At 33.4% G+C, this 16,963-nt stretch overlaps 1 protein-coding gene across 1 annotated transcript in view; it reads right to left on the reverse strand.

The window, feature by feature from the left end:
* Positions 1–3,649: 3,649 nt before the first annotated feature.
* LOC6051124 (centrosome-associated protein CEP250) overlaps positions 3,650–16,963 on the reverse strand; it is a 38,007-nt gene continuing 24,693 nt past the window's right edge. The window contains exons 4-7 of the mRNA XM_038256703.1: positions 13,354–13,449; positions 12,907–13,296; positions 12,265–12,654; positions 3,650–3,882 (exon numbers count right to left, since the gene is read on the reverse strand). Of these exons, the coding sequence (XP_038112631.1) occupies positions 3,832–3,882; positions 12,265–12,654; positions 12,907–13,296; positions 13,354–13,449 (927 nt within the window). The 3' untranslated portion in view covers positions 3,650–3,831. The remainder of the gene's footprint in view (positions 3,883–12,264; positions 12,655–12,906; positions 13,297–13,353; positions 13,450–16,963) is intronic.

The following is a 16,963-nucleotide window of genomic DNA, read 5'->3' on the forward strand; positions in this document are numbered from 1 at the left end:
AGTAAAGCAAAAAACTGTTTAATTTTTAGTTTGAATTCAAAAACTAATTGTTATTTACTGTGTACTGTTTTCTCCTGAAATCTTCCCTAATGTTGAATCGTGTTAATCTGTTGCTATTTCTTCTGTCGCGGTGTTTTGTTACAATGTTTTGAACCTAAGCATGTTATTAAAAAGTTTACCAAAAGTACAATAACGTTGTGTGTGACTTTGATCATTCAATATATTGAGTAAGGACTCAAACCTTACTTGTTTGAAGAAAGGGGCGTAGATCAAAACAATAGACAATAAAGGAAAGCAAACTACATAAAGTTCGATACTGAAAGAATAAGTGTACACAGAAAAAAAAATGTGAGTTTACTGGACACGGAAAAAATGAATCACATGTAAACTTAGCTGATGTAAACTTGAGATTCGACGTAAACGGTTGAATCACACGTAAAATCATGATTTTAAGTATAATTTGTTTAAAATGTACATCAACTTGCATTTAAATTTAAATGTTTAATGATGTGCAAAAGTGTTACATAATAAATGATGTAACATTCGGAAATATTTTTTTGTGTGTATGTTGAAGGAAAAAAGAGTAAAAGCTGTATGAAGTAGATTAAAAATATAGGCAATAATTTATGAAAAAAGCTATCTGATAAAGGATAAATAATATCATATAAGCTTAGATAGCATTAATGACAACTTCAGGAGCCGATTGGGGATGTTAGGGAAAACACATAGCAGTTAAAACTGGCAAATAAAGTAGAGGAGACTTGACAGATAAGTGAAACAGGACTAAAGTAGTTGGAGATAAGAAGAAGAGATACTCCGAGTTGCGATGTTCTAGGTACATCCACAACAGTTCGTTCAACATGCTGTGGATCAAAACAATACCTTCTACAAACACAAATTACTTCCCTTTCCCACATTGCCGCTTTATGATGTAGTCCATGCTCTGCAAAGAAAGGGATGTTAGTAAAATATAAACACTATAAAATATCGATACAGTTACTTTCGTGAACCTGAGTGACATCAGGGTTTCTTATGTTGTTGCTGTTGGCTCCAGTGTGATAATATCACTCCAAAGTGGTTGTCGTGGTGCAATCGTTCTCCAACCGCAGGCCCAGACACGACATGAAAATGGAAACAAACAAAAACAAAACAAAACAAAAAGATGCATTAGTATAAGAAAATAAGAGAAACGAAAGATCATGCAATCAAAATAAAATGGTGGATAGTAAACAGAAGCAGAATTAGAAAATCAGTTATACATAATAAAGAAATAGAAGATAGATAGTAGCTGAAAGTGGAAAGAAGAGAAACCCCGTATTGCGATGTATCAGGTACATCCACAACAGTTAACTCAACATGCTGTGAATCAAAACAATACCGTCTACAATCTTCCCTTCCCACATTGCGCATCCCTTTCTTTTGGCCGTCTCTACTCTGACCCTCGCTGGTCAAAGGTTTACGAGTTCGTTTCCACAGGCCACCAGCAAGGTCACGTGTTGTCATCATGATGACGAAACCAAGCCAACGTGGAGGTAAGAAAATGGGTAACTTGCAAGGAACCAGAGCAGCTGTTTTGACCAAGGTCTAGGTCAGCTAACAGCACTACGGGTGTAGTTCCGCTCCTTCCAGGATGTTCCTCACCGGGTGTCAACCGAAAAGGTATCATTTCACCCTTGGCCTGCAATTAAAAACATTCAAAATATTAGTAAAAAAATCTTATGTGTCAAAATTTGGATATTGTCAATTCGACCTTTCTTTGCTAAAATATTAGCTTTGCATAAAATTAAAATCCGGATTTTTTTTTATTTAAGGATCAAAATTTTTCCTCCAAAGAAAGCAGGAAAAGACCATTCAATTTTATAAAGATAAAATAGAATTATTTGTTGCGATAAAAAACTTTTTGCGATATTAAAGACCGAAAATTTAAAAAAAAAATCAAAAGATTATTAAATCAACCCAAACATGCTTAAAAATGATTCCAAACGTAAGGGAATGGATTTCAAATAGATTTCAGCTGATTGCACTTAATTTTCCATTGAAATTTAGATGTATTCTGAAAAAAAAAATATTTTTTGCCCCCTGATTTTTCGAGCAACTTTGAAGGGACAAAAACTTTAAATAAAATTTGTACCAGCCTTATGTGTTGTTGAAAAAATCGCAGCACGGTCATTTTTTACGATTTTTTAACATTTTGTGTTTTGGGGTTTTAAGACAGTTTTTTTTTTAAATTGAAATTATTTTCGAAAATTTATCCCATCAATACAGACAAACTAACCGAAGATACTAAAAATCGATAAAAAAAAGTTTCAACCTACCGATTTTTTACTGTGGTTTGGTCGAGAACAGAACACTGATGAAGTCTGCAAGTAGTAGACGAAATACGTATCTGTCAAAGATATTAAAAATATATAGCGGAATTAAAAGGAACAACTCGTCTCTTTGTATTCATAGCGATTTTTTATATTTGTATGGAACTTTTCCTGCACTGCTGCCAAAGTGTGATATTACATTTTTGTTTGGACTAATGATTCAAAAATATTTGTGTGGTTATAAAAAGAAAGTACTCACATAATTTTAGCCAAAAATAATAATTAATTCACAGATATTGATAATTCTTGGAATAATCGTTCTTCTTGAATACACAAAGCTTTTTTTCAAAGAAACTTTACGAGACTTTATATAAATGTTGATAACAATGTATTTTTGAAAATCTTTTCTACAAAATTAATAAATTGTAAATGCCATTTCCTGCTTTCTTATAATAATTTATGTTATTCTAAAAAATAAAAACGTTTTTTTTAATTTTTTATTTGTAAAATCTATAGAGCATGATGATGAAAAATCCCAATCATTAAGGGAATAAGAGGTTTGGATTGGAAACAGGTAAAAACGGCTTCGTTTTCATCTTACTTACTTTGTACTCAAGATATTAGAAAGCTTTCTTGAGGAGCTCAAACTTTGAACCAAATGTATGCGTTCCAAAAGTATGTTGATACCAACGTTAGCCTAAAAAACATTGTAATTTGGTTTAAAAACATTCCGGAAAATTCCTTCTAGTCTCGGGAGAAAACCGGGAAAAAACCGGGAAATTGAAAATCGAAATCTGGTGGCCACCCTGGCCTATACAGAGAGGCGAAATGTTACTCTCTGGGTTCTAATCGAGCTACAAGTCTATGGTTGGAATCCGGTTTAAATATTTTTGATAGAAAAACGAGACTTTGAACATCACAAACGTTGTGAAACTATTGTTTTAAATAACAATAATTATTAACATATTAATGTCTCTTAGCTTAGGGCATCTCTACCGCCAAAGGCAAATATGGTTCTAAGTTGAGAAGAAAAACTATTTTCGCTTTGCTTTTTGCGATGGAAATGCCCCTAACAACCGCCCAACCAAAGGAACCAAACAAAAAAGACTACTGGCAAGCGCTCTGCGATAAAGTAACAACATCCTACCCACAAGAATGTAAACAAACACGGGTCAACAATAAGGTGTAGGTACAACGGCAACAAGCAACACGCAGGCGATGAGACATGACAAATTTCACAACATAAACACTGCACGTGATTTCGGATTTGAAGACTAGGGGTGTGAGTTAAAACACAAAAACACATATTAAATCTTCTTCGAGATCAATACTGCGTCAGTAGATTGATTCTTTTTATTGTTTAAAGAATCGATACTCTGTAACGTGTTTTTAAAGTAACAAACGAAAGCTCCTATTGCTAGTAATGCCCACACACCTTAACACTAAAGCGAAGCTAAATCACTAATTTGTACATAAAAGTTTTTGAAATATTGGGACTCTTTTCCCTGTAAGCCCCTCGTCTCTACTTCTTATTCTTATTGAACAGGCTTAAGCGTCTCCGCGGCGGAGTGTTCTGCAAACGCGTCGTGAGAGAAAGAGAGGAGAAAGAAGAGAAGAGAAAAAACAACATCATTAGCACATTGTTTGTTAGTCACACAAACACACAAACCACTTTGTTGTTGTCGTGAGGCGCCAAAGTTACGTACACACGCGCGTTGGAATTAGTAGGCATGCTTGAAATTTGTTAGTTCACCGCACACTGCGTTGGCAGTGTGCGTGAGCGCAAAATATGACAGATGACCCGGTAAAAAATTGCATAATTCTGCTTGGCGGGCCGACATTTTTTGAAATTTGCTCGATATTTACTTTTTTTTTGTTATTTTGCTAGTTTAACAAACCAAATTTTCTAAGAAATTCAGATATCGATGGGTACATTTAACAATTCTACACAAAAGTCTACAACTTGCTCTACCATGCAATTTATGTCTACACATTTGGATAAAATACTCATTATTCATACTCTAAAATTTTGGTATAAAAAACAATTCATTGATTCTAAAATTGGAAAATTAAAATTCAAAAACTCAAAACAACTTTTCTTGACCGCATTTTTGCTAGCTCCGTTTTCAGCTTTTTTTAAACTCGGAATTAATATTCTTTTTATCGTTTTTTTTATCAAAAAAAGTAAAGATTTCTTTAAAAAAAATCGTAAAACTGCAGCAAAATAAATTTGGCACTATTTTCCCTGAACTGTCCTTCCCAGTGTCTAAAACTCTGCCGAAGACACCAAGTAGATCAGAAAATACCTTCCCAAGATACAGATTTTCGAATATTTACATTCAATTCTTATAGCTGAAATAGCTGCCAAAATTGTACAGAGAATTATATGGGAAACCCAATGATGCAAAAGCAAAAGGGTTTCTTTGATCATAGGGAGCCCGCCCTGAAAAGTTTTAGTCAATTAATTAAAAATAAACAAGTGAAATCCATTTCTGGATTTTGTGAAGAATTGCTCAACTTCAACCCATAAGCTAAGTACGGAGTTAAAAAAAAACGCGTTCAAGAAAAGTTGCACATTCTTTTCGTGGATCTCAGCTCCAGATTAAAAAATATTAAAAATCGGGAAATTGAAAACTTTGAAAATATTCAATTTATTTTTTCAAGCATTCTCATATTTAAAAACACAGAAAATAAAAAAAAATTACTTTAGGAAATTGAGCAATTCTCTCAGATTTCGGTCATTCGATTTTGTTTGTATTTTTTAATCCGACTGAAACTTTTTTGGTGCCTTCGGTATGCCCAAAGAAGCCATTTTGCATCATTAGTTTGTCCATATAATTTTCCATACAAATTTGGCAGCTGGCCATACAAAAATGATGCATGAAAATTCAAAAATCTGTATCTTTTGTAGGAATTTTTTGATCGATTTGGTGTCTTCGGCAAAGTTGTAGGTATGGATATGGACTACACTGAAAAAAAATGATACACGGTAAAAAAAAATCTGGTGATTTTTTATTTAACTTTTTGCCGCTAAAACTTGATTTGCAAAAAACGCTATTTTTATTTTTTTTTAATTTTTTGATATGTTTTAGAGGACATCAAATGCCAACTTTTCAGAAATTTCCAGGTTGTGCAAAAAATCTTTGAGCGAGTTATGAATTTTTCAATATTACGCCCTTTTAAAATGTTAGTCTTGGTTTAAAAAAATTGAAAATATTTTTTTCGAAAAGGTCGGAAAATTTCACGAATGTTTCATATATTAACATTGAGAATCGGACCATTCGTTGCTGAGATATCGACATTGGAAAATTGTGTGTTGTTTGGGTGGGACTTAGAAAACATCAATTTTCCTGTTTTTAAACCTTTGCATGGCAATATCTCAGCAACTAAGGGTCATATCAACAAAGTTCAAAAATGCATAATATAGAGATTTTTATCAGCTTTTCAAAAATATTTTTTCCAAAAGTGGGCAAACATGTGCACTAATTTTTAAAAATTAAAAACTGCGACTATTTTCAAAAAAGTCACCTAAAAATGGATTTAACTTGAAAACGGTGCACTTTATCAAAATTTCACTAAAGTACTTTTTGATTGCAAATTTGATTTTACATCGAAAAATTAAGTTTAAAAATTTTTCCGACCAAATTTTCGATTTTTTTGAAAAAATCTGTATTGATTCAAAAAATCATAACTCGGTCAAAGATTTTTTGCCCTTTCTGGAAATTTCTGAAAAGTTGGCATTTGATGTCCTCTAAAACATACCAAAAAAAAAAAAAAAAAAAAAATAGTGTTTTTTTTGCAAATCAAGTTTTAGTGACAAAAAGTTAGATAAAAAATCACCAAAATTTTTTTTACCGTGTATCATTTTTTTTCAGTGTAGTCCATATCCATACCTACAACTTTGCCGAAGACACCAAATCGATCAAAAAATTCATACAAAAGATACAGATTTTTGAATTTTCATGCATCATTTTTGTATGGCCAGCTGCCAAATTTGTATGGAAAATTATATGGACAAACTAATGATGCAAAATGGCTTCTTTGGGCATACCGAAGGCACCAAAAAAGTTTCAGTCGGATTAAAAAATACAAAAATTAAAATCTAAGAAAAAAGACCGATTTCGTAGAGAATTGCTCAATTTAAAAAAAATCAAGTCTCAAAAATCAATAAATAAATAAGAATTTGTTAAATAAAATAAAAATAAACTTATTTCCAATAAAATTATTAAATTCCAAAAAATCCAAATTTATAAAATTCTTACAATTTGCCAATTCCAAATTCAGAAAATTCTGATTTTCTTAAATTTTAAAATTTTTGAATTCTAAAATTAAAAATTTCTAAAATTCAAAAAATAAATAAATTCTAAGACTTGGAGTCTTCCTTAAATTAAAAATTTCTAAAATTGAAAAAAAAAATCTTAAATTCTAAAATTCCAAAATACCAAAATTTTCAAATTCTAAAAATAAAATTCTAAAACTTCTTTAATTCTCAAATTCAAAAAATATAAAAATCTCTAAAATTCTAAATTTTCAAAAAAAATTAAATTCTGAAATTCTAAAATGCTCGATATTTACCTTTTTCACGTATTTTGCTAGTTTACCAAACCAAATTTCCTTAGAAATTCCAATTTTGATGGGTACATTCAACAATTCTACACAAAAGTCTACAAACTACTCTACCATGCAATTTATGTCTACACATTTGGATAAAATACACATTCTGTTAGATCTTTTATATCGTTTTGATTTATTTCGAGGTTTAATAGTAGTTTAATAGTACACATGTAAAATTTGGCCACAATCGCCGTTCAAATATCACAAAAGGGTAAGTAATTGCTATCGTGAGTTTTCTAAAAACATTCTTACACAACTAAGGCTCGGTACAGTACACTCAACTCTTGGACGTGTGGATGGACTCAATCGCTACACACAACAACGACACATACATACAAAACACAAGCAAAACGATCATTCCCTCGACACTCGGTAGTCCACATAGTGCATATAAAGGCTGAACACCAGCGAGGAAAAGCTCAACCCGGCGAACAGCACCAGCATGTAGTAGCTCCAATCGGTGGGGCTCTCCGTACTACCGGCCGAACTGATCGTGACTCCGGAACTTCGCGCCACCTTGGCCGCGATCTTGCTCTGCTGCGTAGCGATCCGGAAGATTTCCGAGAACCGCTCCAGCAGCGGAATCCCCGTCATGGCCGGCATTCCGGTCGAGCTGGTCACGACGTTGTCCAGCTGATCGGCGATCAAGTTCCGGCGACGACCCCGCGGCAAGATCTCGCTCGGCCGATCCAGCGTAATGTCCTGCAGCATGGACTCGAACTGGAACTCGGTCGAGTCGATCAGCATCGCCTCGTCCAGATCGAACGAGTCCGCGATCGCGATCGCGTCAATATCCCGCTGCCGGTTGAACGACTCGCGGCGTTGATCGCGACTCTTGCGTCGCTGCTTGGCCCTCCGCTTGATCGAGAGCTGCTTGACAAAGTCACCGCTCTCCAGGTTGTTGTTCTGATCGTGGTGATCATTCTGTCCTCCAACCTCCTCCCTCCCCCCTTCCCCGCTAAACACGATCACCTTGGGCAGCGGAAGCTCCTTCCGATCGAACACCGCCATCGCGTTGATGTCGATCCGCTGAACGGGCGTCCCATACTCGTACTGACCGAACCCGTCGTACGGATCACCACCGCCCGTCTTGGGACTACCGTCCGTGTCGCTGTCCACGCTGCTCAGCCGGCGGTTCTTGTCGAAGCGCGCGATCAGCTTGCGCACGTGCGGAACTTTGTGCGCCCGCGACGAGGCCCGCAGACCGATCGATTCGCGACGTCGCGCGCGGAACCGGGCGGCGCGGCGATCTTCGGGCCCCGAACTGCCCGAGTCGGTGTCGTCCAGGCAGGTGATTTTGTGGATCGCCGGGTGGGTGGCGCGGGCGATCTTGGTTGGAGCGATGGTGGGCTTGATAGGGTGGGAATTGTACCGTGAAACCGGTGATGATGGCGGACACAGATCATGCGACGACTTGTTACTTACAGGACTGGACATTAGTAGAGCCCCGTTGAGGTTATGATCATCGATACAATTCAAGTGTACTGACAAACAGACGCAAATCTCTTTTGAATCCATCAATCAACAATTTAACGGTACATTTGAATTAAACTCACCACGGCCATTTTGAATTCACCACACTGTCATTCTCAGCATGTCAGTTTTGAACATATTTTTTTCAAATTCAAAGTTTCAAAAATTCTAAATTCTAAAATGAAAGGCAAAATCTAAAAATTTAAACTTCATAAACATTAAGATTCCAAAATTTTGAAATAAAATAAATAAATTTTAAGATTTCTTAATTCTAAAATTGGAAAATTGAAAATTCAAAAACTCAAAATTTTTAAACATTTAAAAATTTAAAACAGAAAAAAAAACACAAAAATACAAAATCGAAATAAACCAACCATTCAAAAAATTAAAAATTAAGAGCTTCAAAAATATAAAAAATATATAAATTGAAAAAAAAAATCAAAGCGTTCATACACTCAAAAACAGACCGATTATTCGAAGTCTTGCGCAACTTTTCTTGGCCGCGTTTTTGCTAGCTCCGTACTCAGCTTTATTTTAACTTGAAATCAATATTTGTTTTTATTGTTTATCAAAAAAAAGTAATATTTCTTCCAAAAAAAAAAATCTAACGCTGCAGGAAAATATATCCTTTTTACTATTTTTCCTGAACTATCCTAGTTTTTGTCTAAAACTCTGCCGAAGACACCATGTCGATCGGAAAATACCTTCCCAAGATACAGATTTTTGAATATTAACATTCAATTCTTATATGGATAGCTGCCAAAATGGTACGGAGACTTATATGGTGCAAATTCCAGCATTCCAAATTGCTAAAATTCTAATATTCGAAAATTTTAAAATTTTCCAATTTTAAAAATTAAAAAATCAGGGATTCTTAAAATACAAATTTCTAAAGTTCAAAAAATATAAAATTTTAAGACTACAATTGTTAAATTCCAAATTTCAAAAATCCATAAAAAAATCCAAAATTTTCAAATTCAAAAAGTTTAAAATTCTAGAATTTTAAAATAAAAAAAAATTAAAATTCTGAAATTTTCAAAATTCTAAAAATAAAAAATTCTGAAAATAAAAAAATCTGAAATTTTAAATAAAAAAATCAAAATTTCTAGAACTCAACAAATATTAAAAATAAATGTCTTTTAAAAGAAAAAAAAATTGAGACTACAATTCTAAAATTTCAAACTTCCAAAAGCCTGAAATTTTAAAAATTCTAAAATTTATAAATAAAAAAAAATCAGAAATTTCAAAATTTTGAAATTAAAAAATTCTAGAATTATAAAATTATGAAATTATAAAAATCCAATTTTTTTTAATTAAAAAAAATATAATTTAAAGACTCTACAATTCTTAAATTCCAAATTTCTAAAATTCTAAATAAAAAAAAAATAAAAAAAATATTCTAAAATTTTCAAAATCTTAAAATTTGGTAATTTTAAAATTCCAAATTCCTAAAATCATTTTTTTGAATCTCCTAAATTCTAAAATTCCAAAATTCCACAATTGTCAAATTCTAGAATTTTTAAATTTAAAAAATTCTGAAATATTAAAAATTCTAAAATTAAAAAATCTGAAATTATCACAATTAAAAATTTAAAATTCAAAAAAAATTAAATTCGAAAACTATAAAATTCTCAAATTCCAAATTTCTCAAACTCTAAATAAAAAAAATTCTAAAATTTCCAAAATCCTTAAACCTCCTTAAATTCCGAAATTTTAAAATTCCAGATATCAATAGTTCAACAAATCTTTTAAATTCTAAAGTTCTAAAATTTTAAAATTCTGAAATTTTACAAATTCAAAAAACTTTAAAGACTAGAATTTATTTCAAAAATTCCGAACATAAAAAATTCTGAAATTTAAGAAATCAAAATTTAAAAAATACTTAAATTGTAATTGTAATCAAAATTTTTCAATTCAAAATAAAATAAAAGACTCTAAAATTCATAAATTACAAATAATAAAATTGAAAATTCTAAAATAATAAAAATCCATTTTTTTTAAATTCAGAAAAAAAATTCGAAGACTTTAAAATTTTTAAATTCCAAATTTCTAAAACTAAAAAAAAAATTAAAAAAAAAATAAAAATTCTAAAAATTCCAAAATCCTTGAATTTAAAAATTCTGAAATTTTAAAATTCTAAATTTCTAAAATCAAAAAATATAAAGTTCAAAAAATATAAAATTCTAGGACTCTAAAATTTAAAAAATTCTCTAAAATTCTAAAATTTACAAAATATGAACATTCTAAGATTCAAAAATTTTAAAATTCAAAAAATATTTAAAAAAAATCGCTTAAACTTTGGAATTGTAAAATTTCCAATCAATTTTTTTAAATTCAAAAATTCCTAATTTCTCAAATTAAAAAAAATTATAAAATTTTAAGACTCTAAAATTCAAAATTTCTAAAATTCTAAAATTTAAAAAAATAAAAAATCTATGAAATTCTTAAAATTCCACATTTCCTAAATTCTAAACATATCCCCACGGGACTGTATGGGCGTGGCCTTGGAGCACAGTGTGGAAATTTACGTTCTTTGATATTTTTGTTTGTACCGGGCAGCAAGCAAATTGTCTAAGAATATAGAATTGACCATTGTGGCACCCCCTACAGCGTGGTGCAGACCCGTTATGCTATGCTATGCTATGCTATTCCACATTTCCTAAATTCTTAAGTTTTAAAATTTTAGGATTCTCCAATTCTAGAATTTTTTAATTTAAAAATATCTAAAATTTAAAAATTCTAACATTTAAAAACTCTAAAATTTTAAAAAATCCAGATTTTTAAAACTGAAAAATATAAAATTCGAAGACTCTAAAATTCCTTAATTCCAAATTTTCAAAATTCAAATTCTAAAAAAAATAAAAATTATAAAATTTAAAATATCCAAAATCCTCAAAATTTTAAATTCTGAAATTTTGAAATTCCAAATTTCTAAAATTCTAAAAATTTAAAATACAAAAAATATAAAGTTCTAAGACTTTAAAATTCCAAATTTCTAAAGTTCAAATTTTTTTCTAAATTTCTAAAATTCTAAAAATATTAAATGATAAGACTCCAAAATTCCAAATTTCTAGAATATAAAAATTCAAAACATATTAAATGCAAGACTCTAAAATTCCAAATTTCTAAAATTCAAAAATATAAAATTTAAAAATTTTAAAGATCTTAAATTCTTAAAAACTTAAAATTCTGAAATTCGTGAATCTTTAAATTCGTAGATTCTTCAACTCTTAAAAAAAGAGATCTGAATTTTGATAAAAAATAAAAAAATAGCTGGTTCGATTATTCGGAGAGAATTTTGGTTAGGTTGAAAAATATCAGCAACAGCTAATTTTTTTTGTAATTCTTTGAATTTTTAAAAGTTTTGAGTTTTTTTTTTATATTTTTGTTTATACTAGCTTTATTTTTTTAAGTTTTTGAATATAAGTATTTCAAAGTGTCCTAATTTTTATAATTTTTGGCAGGAAATTTAATGATTATTTATATGACTTTTCCCTCTGATTTTTCTTCATTCTGAGCAAAAATCAAAATTTGTTCTTTCAAGTTTCTGGATTATCAGTATCACCTATTTCGCTGAATACAAAACAAAAAATGTCCATAATTAGTCGCATTGAGCATGAAAATATTACTAGTAAAATGTCCATGCAAGTTAAAAAAAAAGTTAAATAAGATCAGATTGGCTTATTTTGTATTATGTATTAGAGAGTTACCTAGGAACTGTTCCACAGCTAGAATACTGTGAAGTTACGTTCAACCACACGTAACAGATTTGATTGGTCCATCCACACACTCACAAACACACATTCAGGCGCCCCCTCACAACAACAACAACTCAAATGTAAAACGGGAAAAACTTTTTATCATCTACCTCGTCCTTGTGCAGCGTGTTCAGCAGGTTCGACGAGCTGAACATCTGCTTAAACTTGCCGGGCGTCTTCCGGCGGGCGTTCAGCTCGGCCAGCGTCCCACTCGCCGGTCCCGGCAGCACCGTCGACGAGTCCACGTTGCTCTTGCGTCCACCGCCAAAGCTGAGCCGGCTGGCCAACGACGTCGAAGTCGTTCCAGAGTTGGAGCTGGCGTTGTTGGCGATCTCCTTGTACTGAAAGTCGTTGGTGGGAAGGGAACCGCCGAAGGAGAGGCGACCGGCCTTCTTGCTGGGTGTTGGGGGGCCGGGCCGCTTGTACGAGGTCGTACCGCCCTGCTTGCGGCGCGAGATCAAGCTTGTACTGCTGTCGTCCAGGTTTACGGAGGCGGCGTCCTGTGGGGAGAAGAGTTACAGATTTAGGGGTTGAGCTATTTCCAGTCGGTCTTCGCCGGAGCAAGTTGTTAGAGAGGAGAGAGTTAAGGTAGACACACACACAGAGATAGTTCTGGAACCTGACGTCACACACACCCACACTCACTTAAGGCCTCAATCATCGCTAAGATTAAGCTCATCCTCCTCTCTAAAAACTACTCCGGTGTCCGTTCCCCTCAGCGAACTCTTCCGCGGAAGCCGAACCGAACTAACCCGATCGTCATCCGTCAGATCCCCATCGGTGTACTGCGGCAGGTAGCTGCTCTTCAGGTGCGGCGGTTGCATCGAGTTGCGCTGCTGCAGCTCCGAGTACCGAACGGACTCGCGCCCCCCGAATACCGGCGACGTCATCCGGCCCGCCTTCAGATCCGTCAGGTAGGTGTTGTTGAAGATCTCCCCCTCTTCGTCCTCCATCTTGAGGTTCGAGCAGAGCCGGGCGTGGGCCGGCGGCGGCAACATCGACTTGCGCTCGTCCCGGATCTCCTCCATGATGCGCAGCTTCGACTTGCAGAACTCGTTCTCCTTCATCAGGTCCAGGTTCTTGTCGTTGACGATGCTGAGCTGCTGCTGCAGCTTGGTCGCCTGGAGCTGGAGCTTTTCGAACTGGAATGAGGAAACGTGGGTTAGCTTCCAGAATAACTATAGCTGACTCAACCCTACCTTCTTGATTTCTTGCTGAAGCTCGACCTTGAGGGCCAAAAAGTCCTTCTCGTGCTTGGTTCGGATCTTTTCCATTTCGTCGTTGTACAGCGATTTCTGGAAATTTAAAAAAAAACAGACTCGATTAAAATGAGTTACCTTTCTAGCACCTAGCTTGGGTGGCATCGTTGAATAATGAATAGAATTAGAGCATGACAAAAAAAAATTGCTTCTAGCACGCTGATCAATACCGGCGCCGTCCACGACCAGTAGTGATAGGGTCACTGGGTAGTGGATGGGAATGTTTTATGTTTTTTGGTTTTAAATTCCTTTTATTATTTATTGGAAAGAACAGTCATCTAGTTTAAGAAACTTGTCAAATCATTAAATTTGCAAAATAAGACAAGAAACAATGTTGCAGAAGGTTTCATATCGCTAAACAGTTTTTCTTTTAAGACTGATACGAAGCTCAGAAGAAACACAAAACTTCATACATGAAACGCCCAAGAAACGGTCAAAGTCAGGCCCGTAGCCAGGGGGTGGGCTTCAGGCTGAAGCCCCCCCCCCCAACCCATTTTTTGGATGACATATGGGAGATAGGGAAGAAGAAAAGAAGAAGAAGAGCATTTCTTCTTCCAGCCCCCTGCAATTCTGGCTACATTCCTGGTCAAGGTGGTATTATACTATGACAAACAAACAAACTAACTCGCATTTTTTCACGTTTGACAGTTAGCCCTACAGGCGAACTGTCACGATGTGCGAGTTAGTTTGTATGTTTGCCGTAGTCTAATACCTCCTTCGCTAAAACATATTTCTTAAGCGATGCGCAGCTGAAAAGGAACAGAAACGAAAAGTGGCGTTTAATGTTTGCAATCAATAATTTTGTATTCGCTAAATAAATTATTGAAAATGTCGAATTGTCTATCTCTTAAAACGCATATTCTTAAAATCCAAACAATTACACTGACCTACAAAAATTCTTAAAAAATAACTGCGCAGAAAAATAAGCTTTATCGTTGTGAACAATTTCACAAATTTAAGCTCAGGACCCAATTGCCGATACAAACATTGGAGAAAAGCCATACGGCCCTGTCTAATTTGTTTTTTTTTAAATTCAAAGTACATGTGTTTCTGGAGACCCCAAACTTCATGCTTCCCTTCGAGTTGAGCCTAAACCTTAACTCAAAAATTTGGAAACACAGAAAATTTCGAAATTCAATTCAATTCAATCCATGTTTATTTGTTGTACTAATCATAATACAATTTGCTTAACGAATGACTAATGCAGAGTTTTGGAAATACTTACAGCTAAAAATTAATTCAAATACAATCATTGGATGAAATAAATACAGTAAATTTCAATCGATTAAGCGAGAACAGAAAAACTGTACAAAACAACTGCTAATTTCGAAATTCAAAATACAAATATGTATTGTAAAAAACAAATATTTTAAAATGGAGGAATTCAGAAGACTAAATAACCCAAGTAGCACACTTTGTTCGCCAAAAGATTTCCGAACTTGTTGTTGAACTCATTTACTATGTTTTCCCAACATCCCTGAGAACTCTTGAACGCTGGAAAAAGCGCACGTTTTTCTGTTGTTGAACATCTCTTAACCTGTTAGAAATGTGCGTGGTTTAATTAAGCTTTACCAGCGCACGTCCTACTTGCATAGAGAACGTTTGTTGAACATGTCATAAGAACTCTTGACTATAAGATTCTGAACCGGGTTGGATAACGTCGTTAGAACCGTTTAACAACATTCTGCCTCTAAGATTCAGTAGGGTGTTAGGCAAACGTTTTTATAACTGTTCAAGAACATATCGTGGCAGACAAGAATTTGAAACAGGCTTGTCATAAAATACGTTCATGGTGTTCGCTCAAAAGTGTTTTCTTTCTTAATTTAATCCTTTATTTGTGAGTAATGTCGCTTTACGATACTTTAACTGCTAGTTTTTTTGTAATTTATTAGTTTGGACAGGGATACGCCATTTATGAATGATAATAATATGAATGGTGGATAATACAAAAATATCAACCATAAAAAATCATTCAGTTTCCCAGTTATGCCTTTGGGGATTTTTATTTTCAATTATGTTTGAGTGCTAATTAACATCGCTTACTACTACTACTCTACTACTGCTGCTGGTTCCCGGTGCTGCATTTTCAGTTTTCCTTTTTGATGAAGAATACTCAGGGCAAGTATCGAACCCAAGATCACTCCAAATGTCAAGTCCCGGCGCGCGTCTGCTTCTTTCCACGAGGGGTTATGATGGATGAGCAGGCCTAAACGTCAATAAGAAGTCTGCGGTCATCTAGGTTTTACCAAGTTCACTAACAGTTTGCCAAAACTTCTTTCGAACATAAGCTGTTTCTATTTTTAGAACTACCCTTGCTTGTTTCGTCAACTTGTCCTTGCTCGGATTTTAGAACACGAACGCGAACTTCACATAAACAACTTGTTTACGAGAAATCCCAGCCGAAGTTAAAGGTCAAATCTACTATGTTATCACGTTTAGCAAACTGAAATGAAACATCATGTCTGCAAATGTCATTTTGCTTTACGAGTTCTACAAGCATGTTTCAATGAGGTCAGAATAAATTTCAAAATGAACTATTCGTAAACCGTTGCTAGATTTGGCATTTGTGTTACACAGCCATGTTGAACAATGGTTTTTTGATCAAAATGTGAACAATTGACCAAATTTTTTGACACATGTTCAATAACGAACGAATAAAAACACTTATGCAGCAATTGTTCAACAAAAAAATAAAGAGAGATGTTTTTCTTGCTACTTGGGAAATAACCTAAGTTTTAAAAATCCTGAAACTTGAAGATTTAAAAAAAATGATCAAAACTATCAAAAAAAAATCTTAAAATTCTAAGTCTAAAAATATAAAAAGTTCAAATATTGAAATTTTTAATAATTATTAACGCTAGAATAAAGAAAAATCAAAGATATTTCCAGATTTCTACAATAATTAAGCTTTAAAATTTAATAAATCAAGAAATTCAAATTTCAAAATAAAAATAAAAGAATAAAAACAGTTTGTACTCTATTGCCCGAAGTCCTAATTAACATTTCCAATCAAATCAATAAATTGTTATGTTTCTATAATTTTTTGAGCTACTACCCCAGGGTGGCCACCAGATTTCGATTTTCAATTTCCCGGTTTTTTCCCGGTTTTCTCCCGAGCCCAGAAGGAATTTTCCGAAATGTTTTTAAACCAAACTACAATGTTTTTTTAGGCTAACGTTAGTACCAACATACTTTTTGAACGCATACATTTGGTTCAATGTTTGAATTCCTCAAGAAAGCTTTCAAATCTTGAGTAAAAATTAAGTAAGTTGTAAACGAAGCCGTTTTCATCTGTTTCAAATCCAAACATTTATTTTCCATAATGATTGGGATTTTTCATCATCATAGATTGTATAACCTCAAAATAAAAAAAAATCGTTTTATTTTTTAGAATGAGATTAATTGTTACTACAATTTATTAATTTTAAAGAAAAGAATTGCAAAAATAAATTGTTATCAACATTTCCGAAAAATTAGGGGGCAAGAAATATTTTTCAAAAAACATCAAAATTTCAATTGAAATTTAAGTGCAACCAGCTGAAATCAATAT

Source organism: Culex quinquefasciatus, chromosome 1 (genome assembly GCF_015732765.1).
Source record: "Culex quinquefasciatus strain JHB chromosome 1, VPISU_Cqui_1.0_pri_paternal, whole genome shotgun sequence".
NCBI classification, from domain to species: domain Eukaryota; kingdom Metazoa; phylum Arthropoda; class Insecta; order Diptera; family Culicidae; genus Culex; species Culex quinquefasciatus.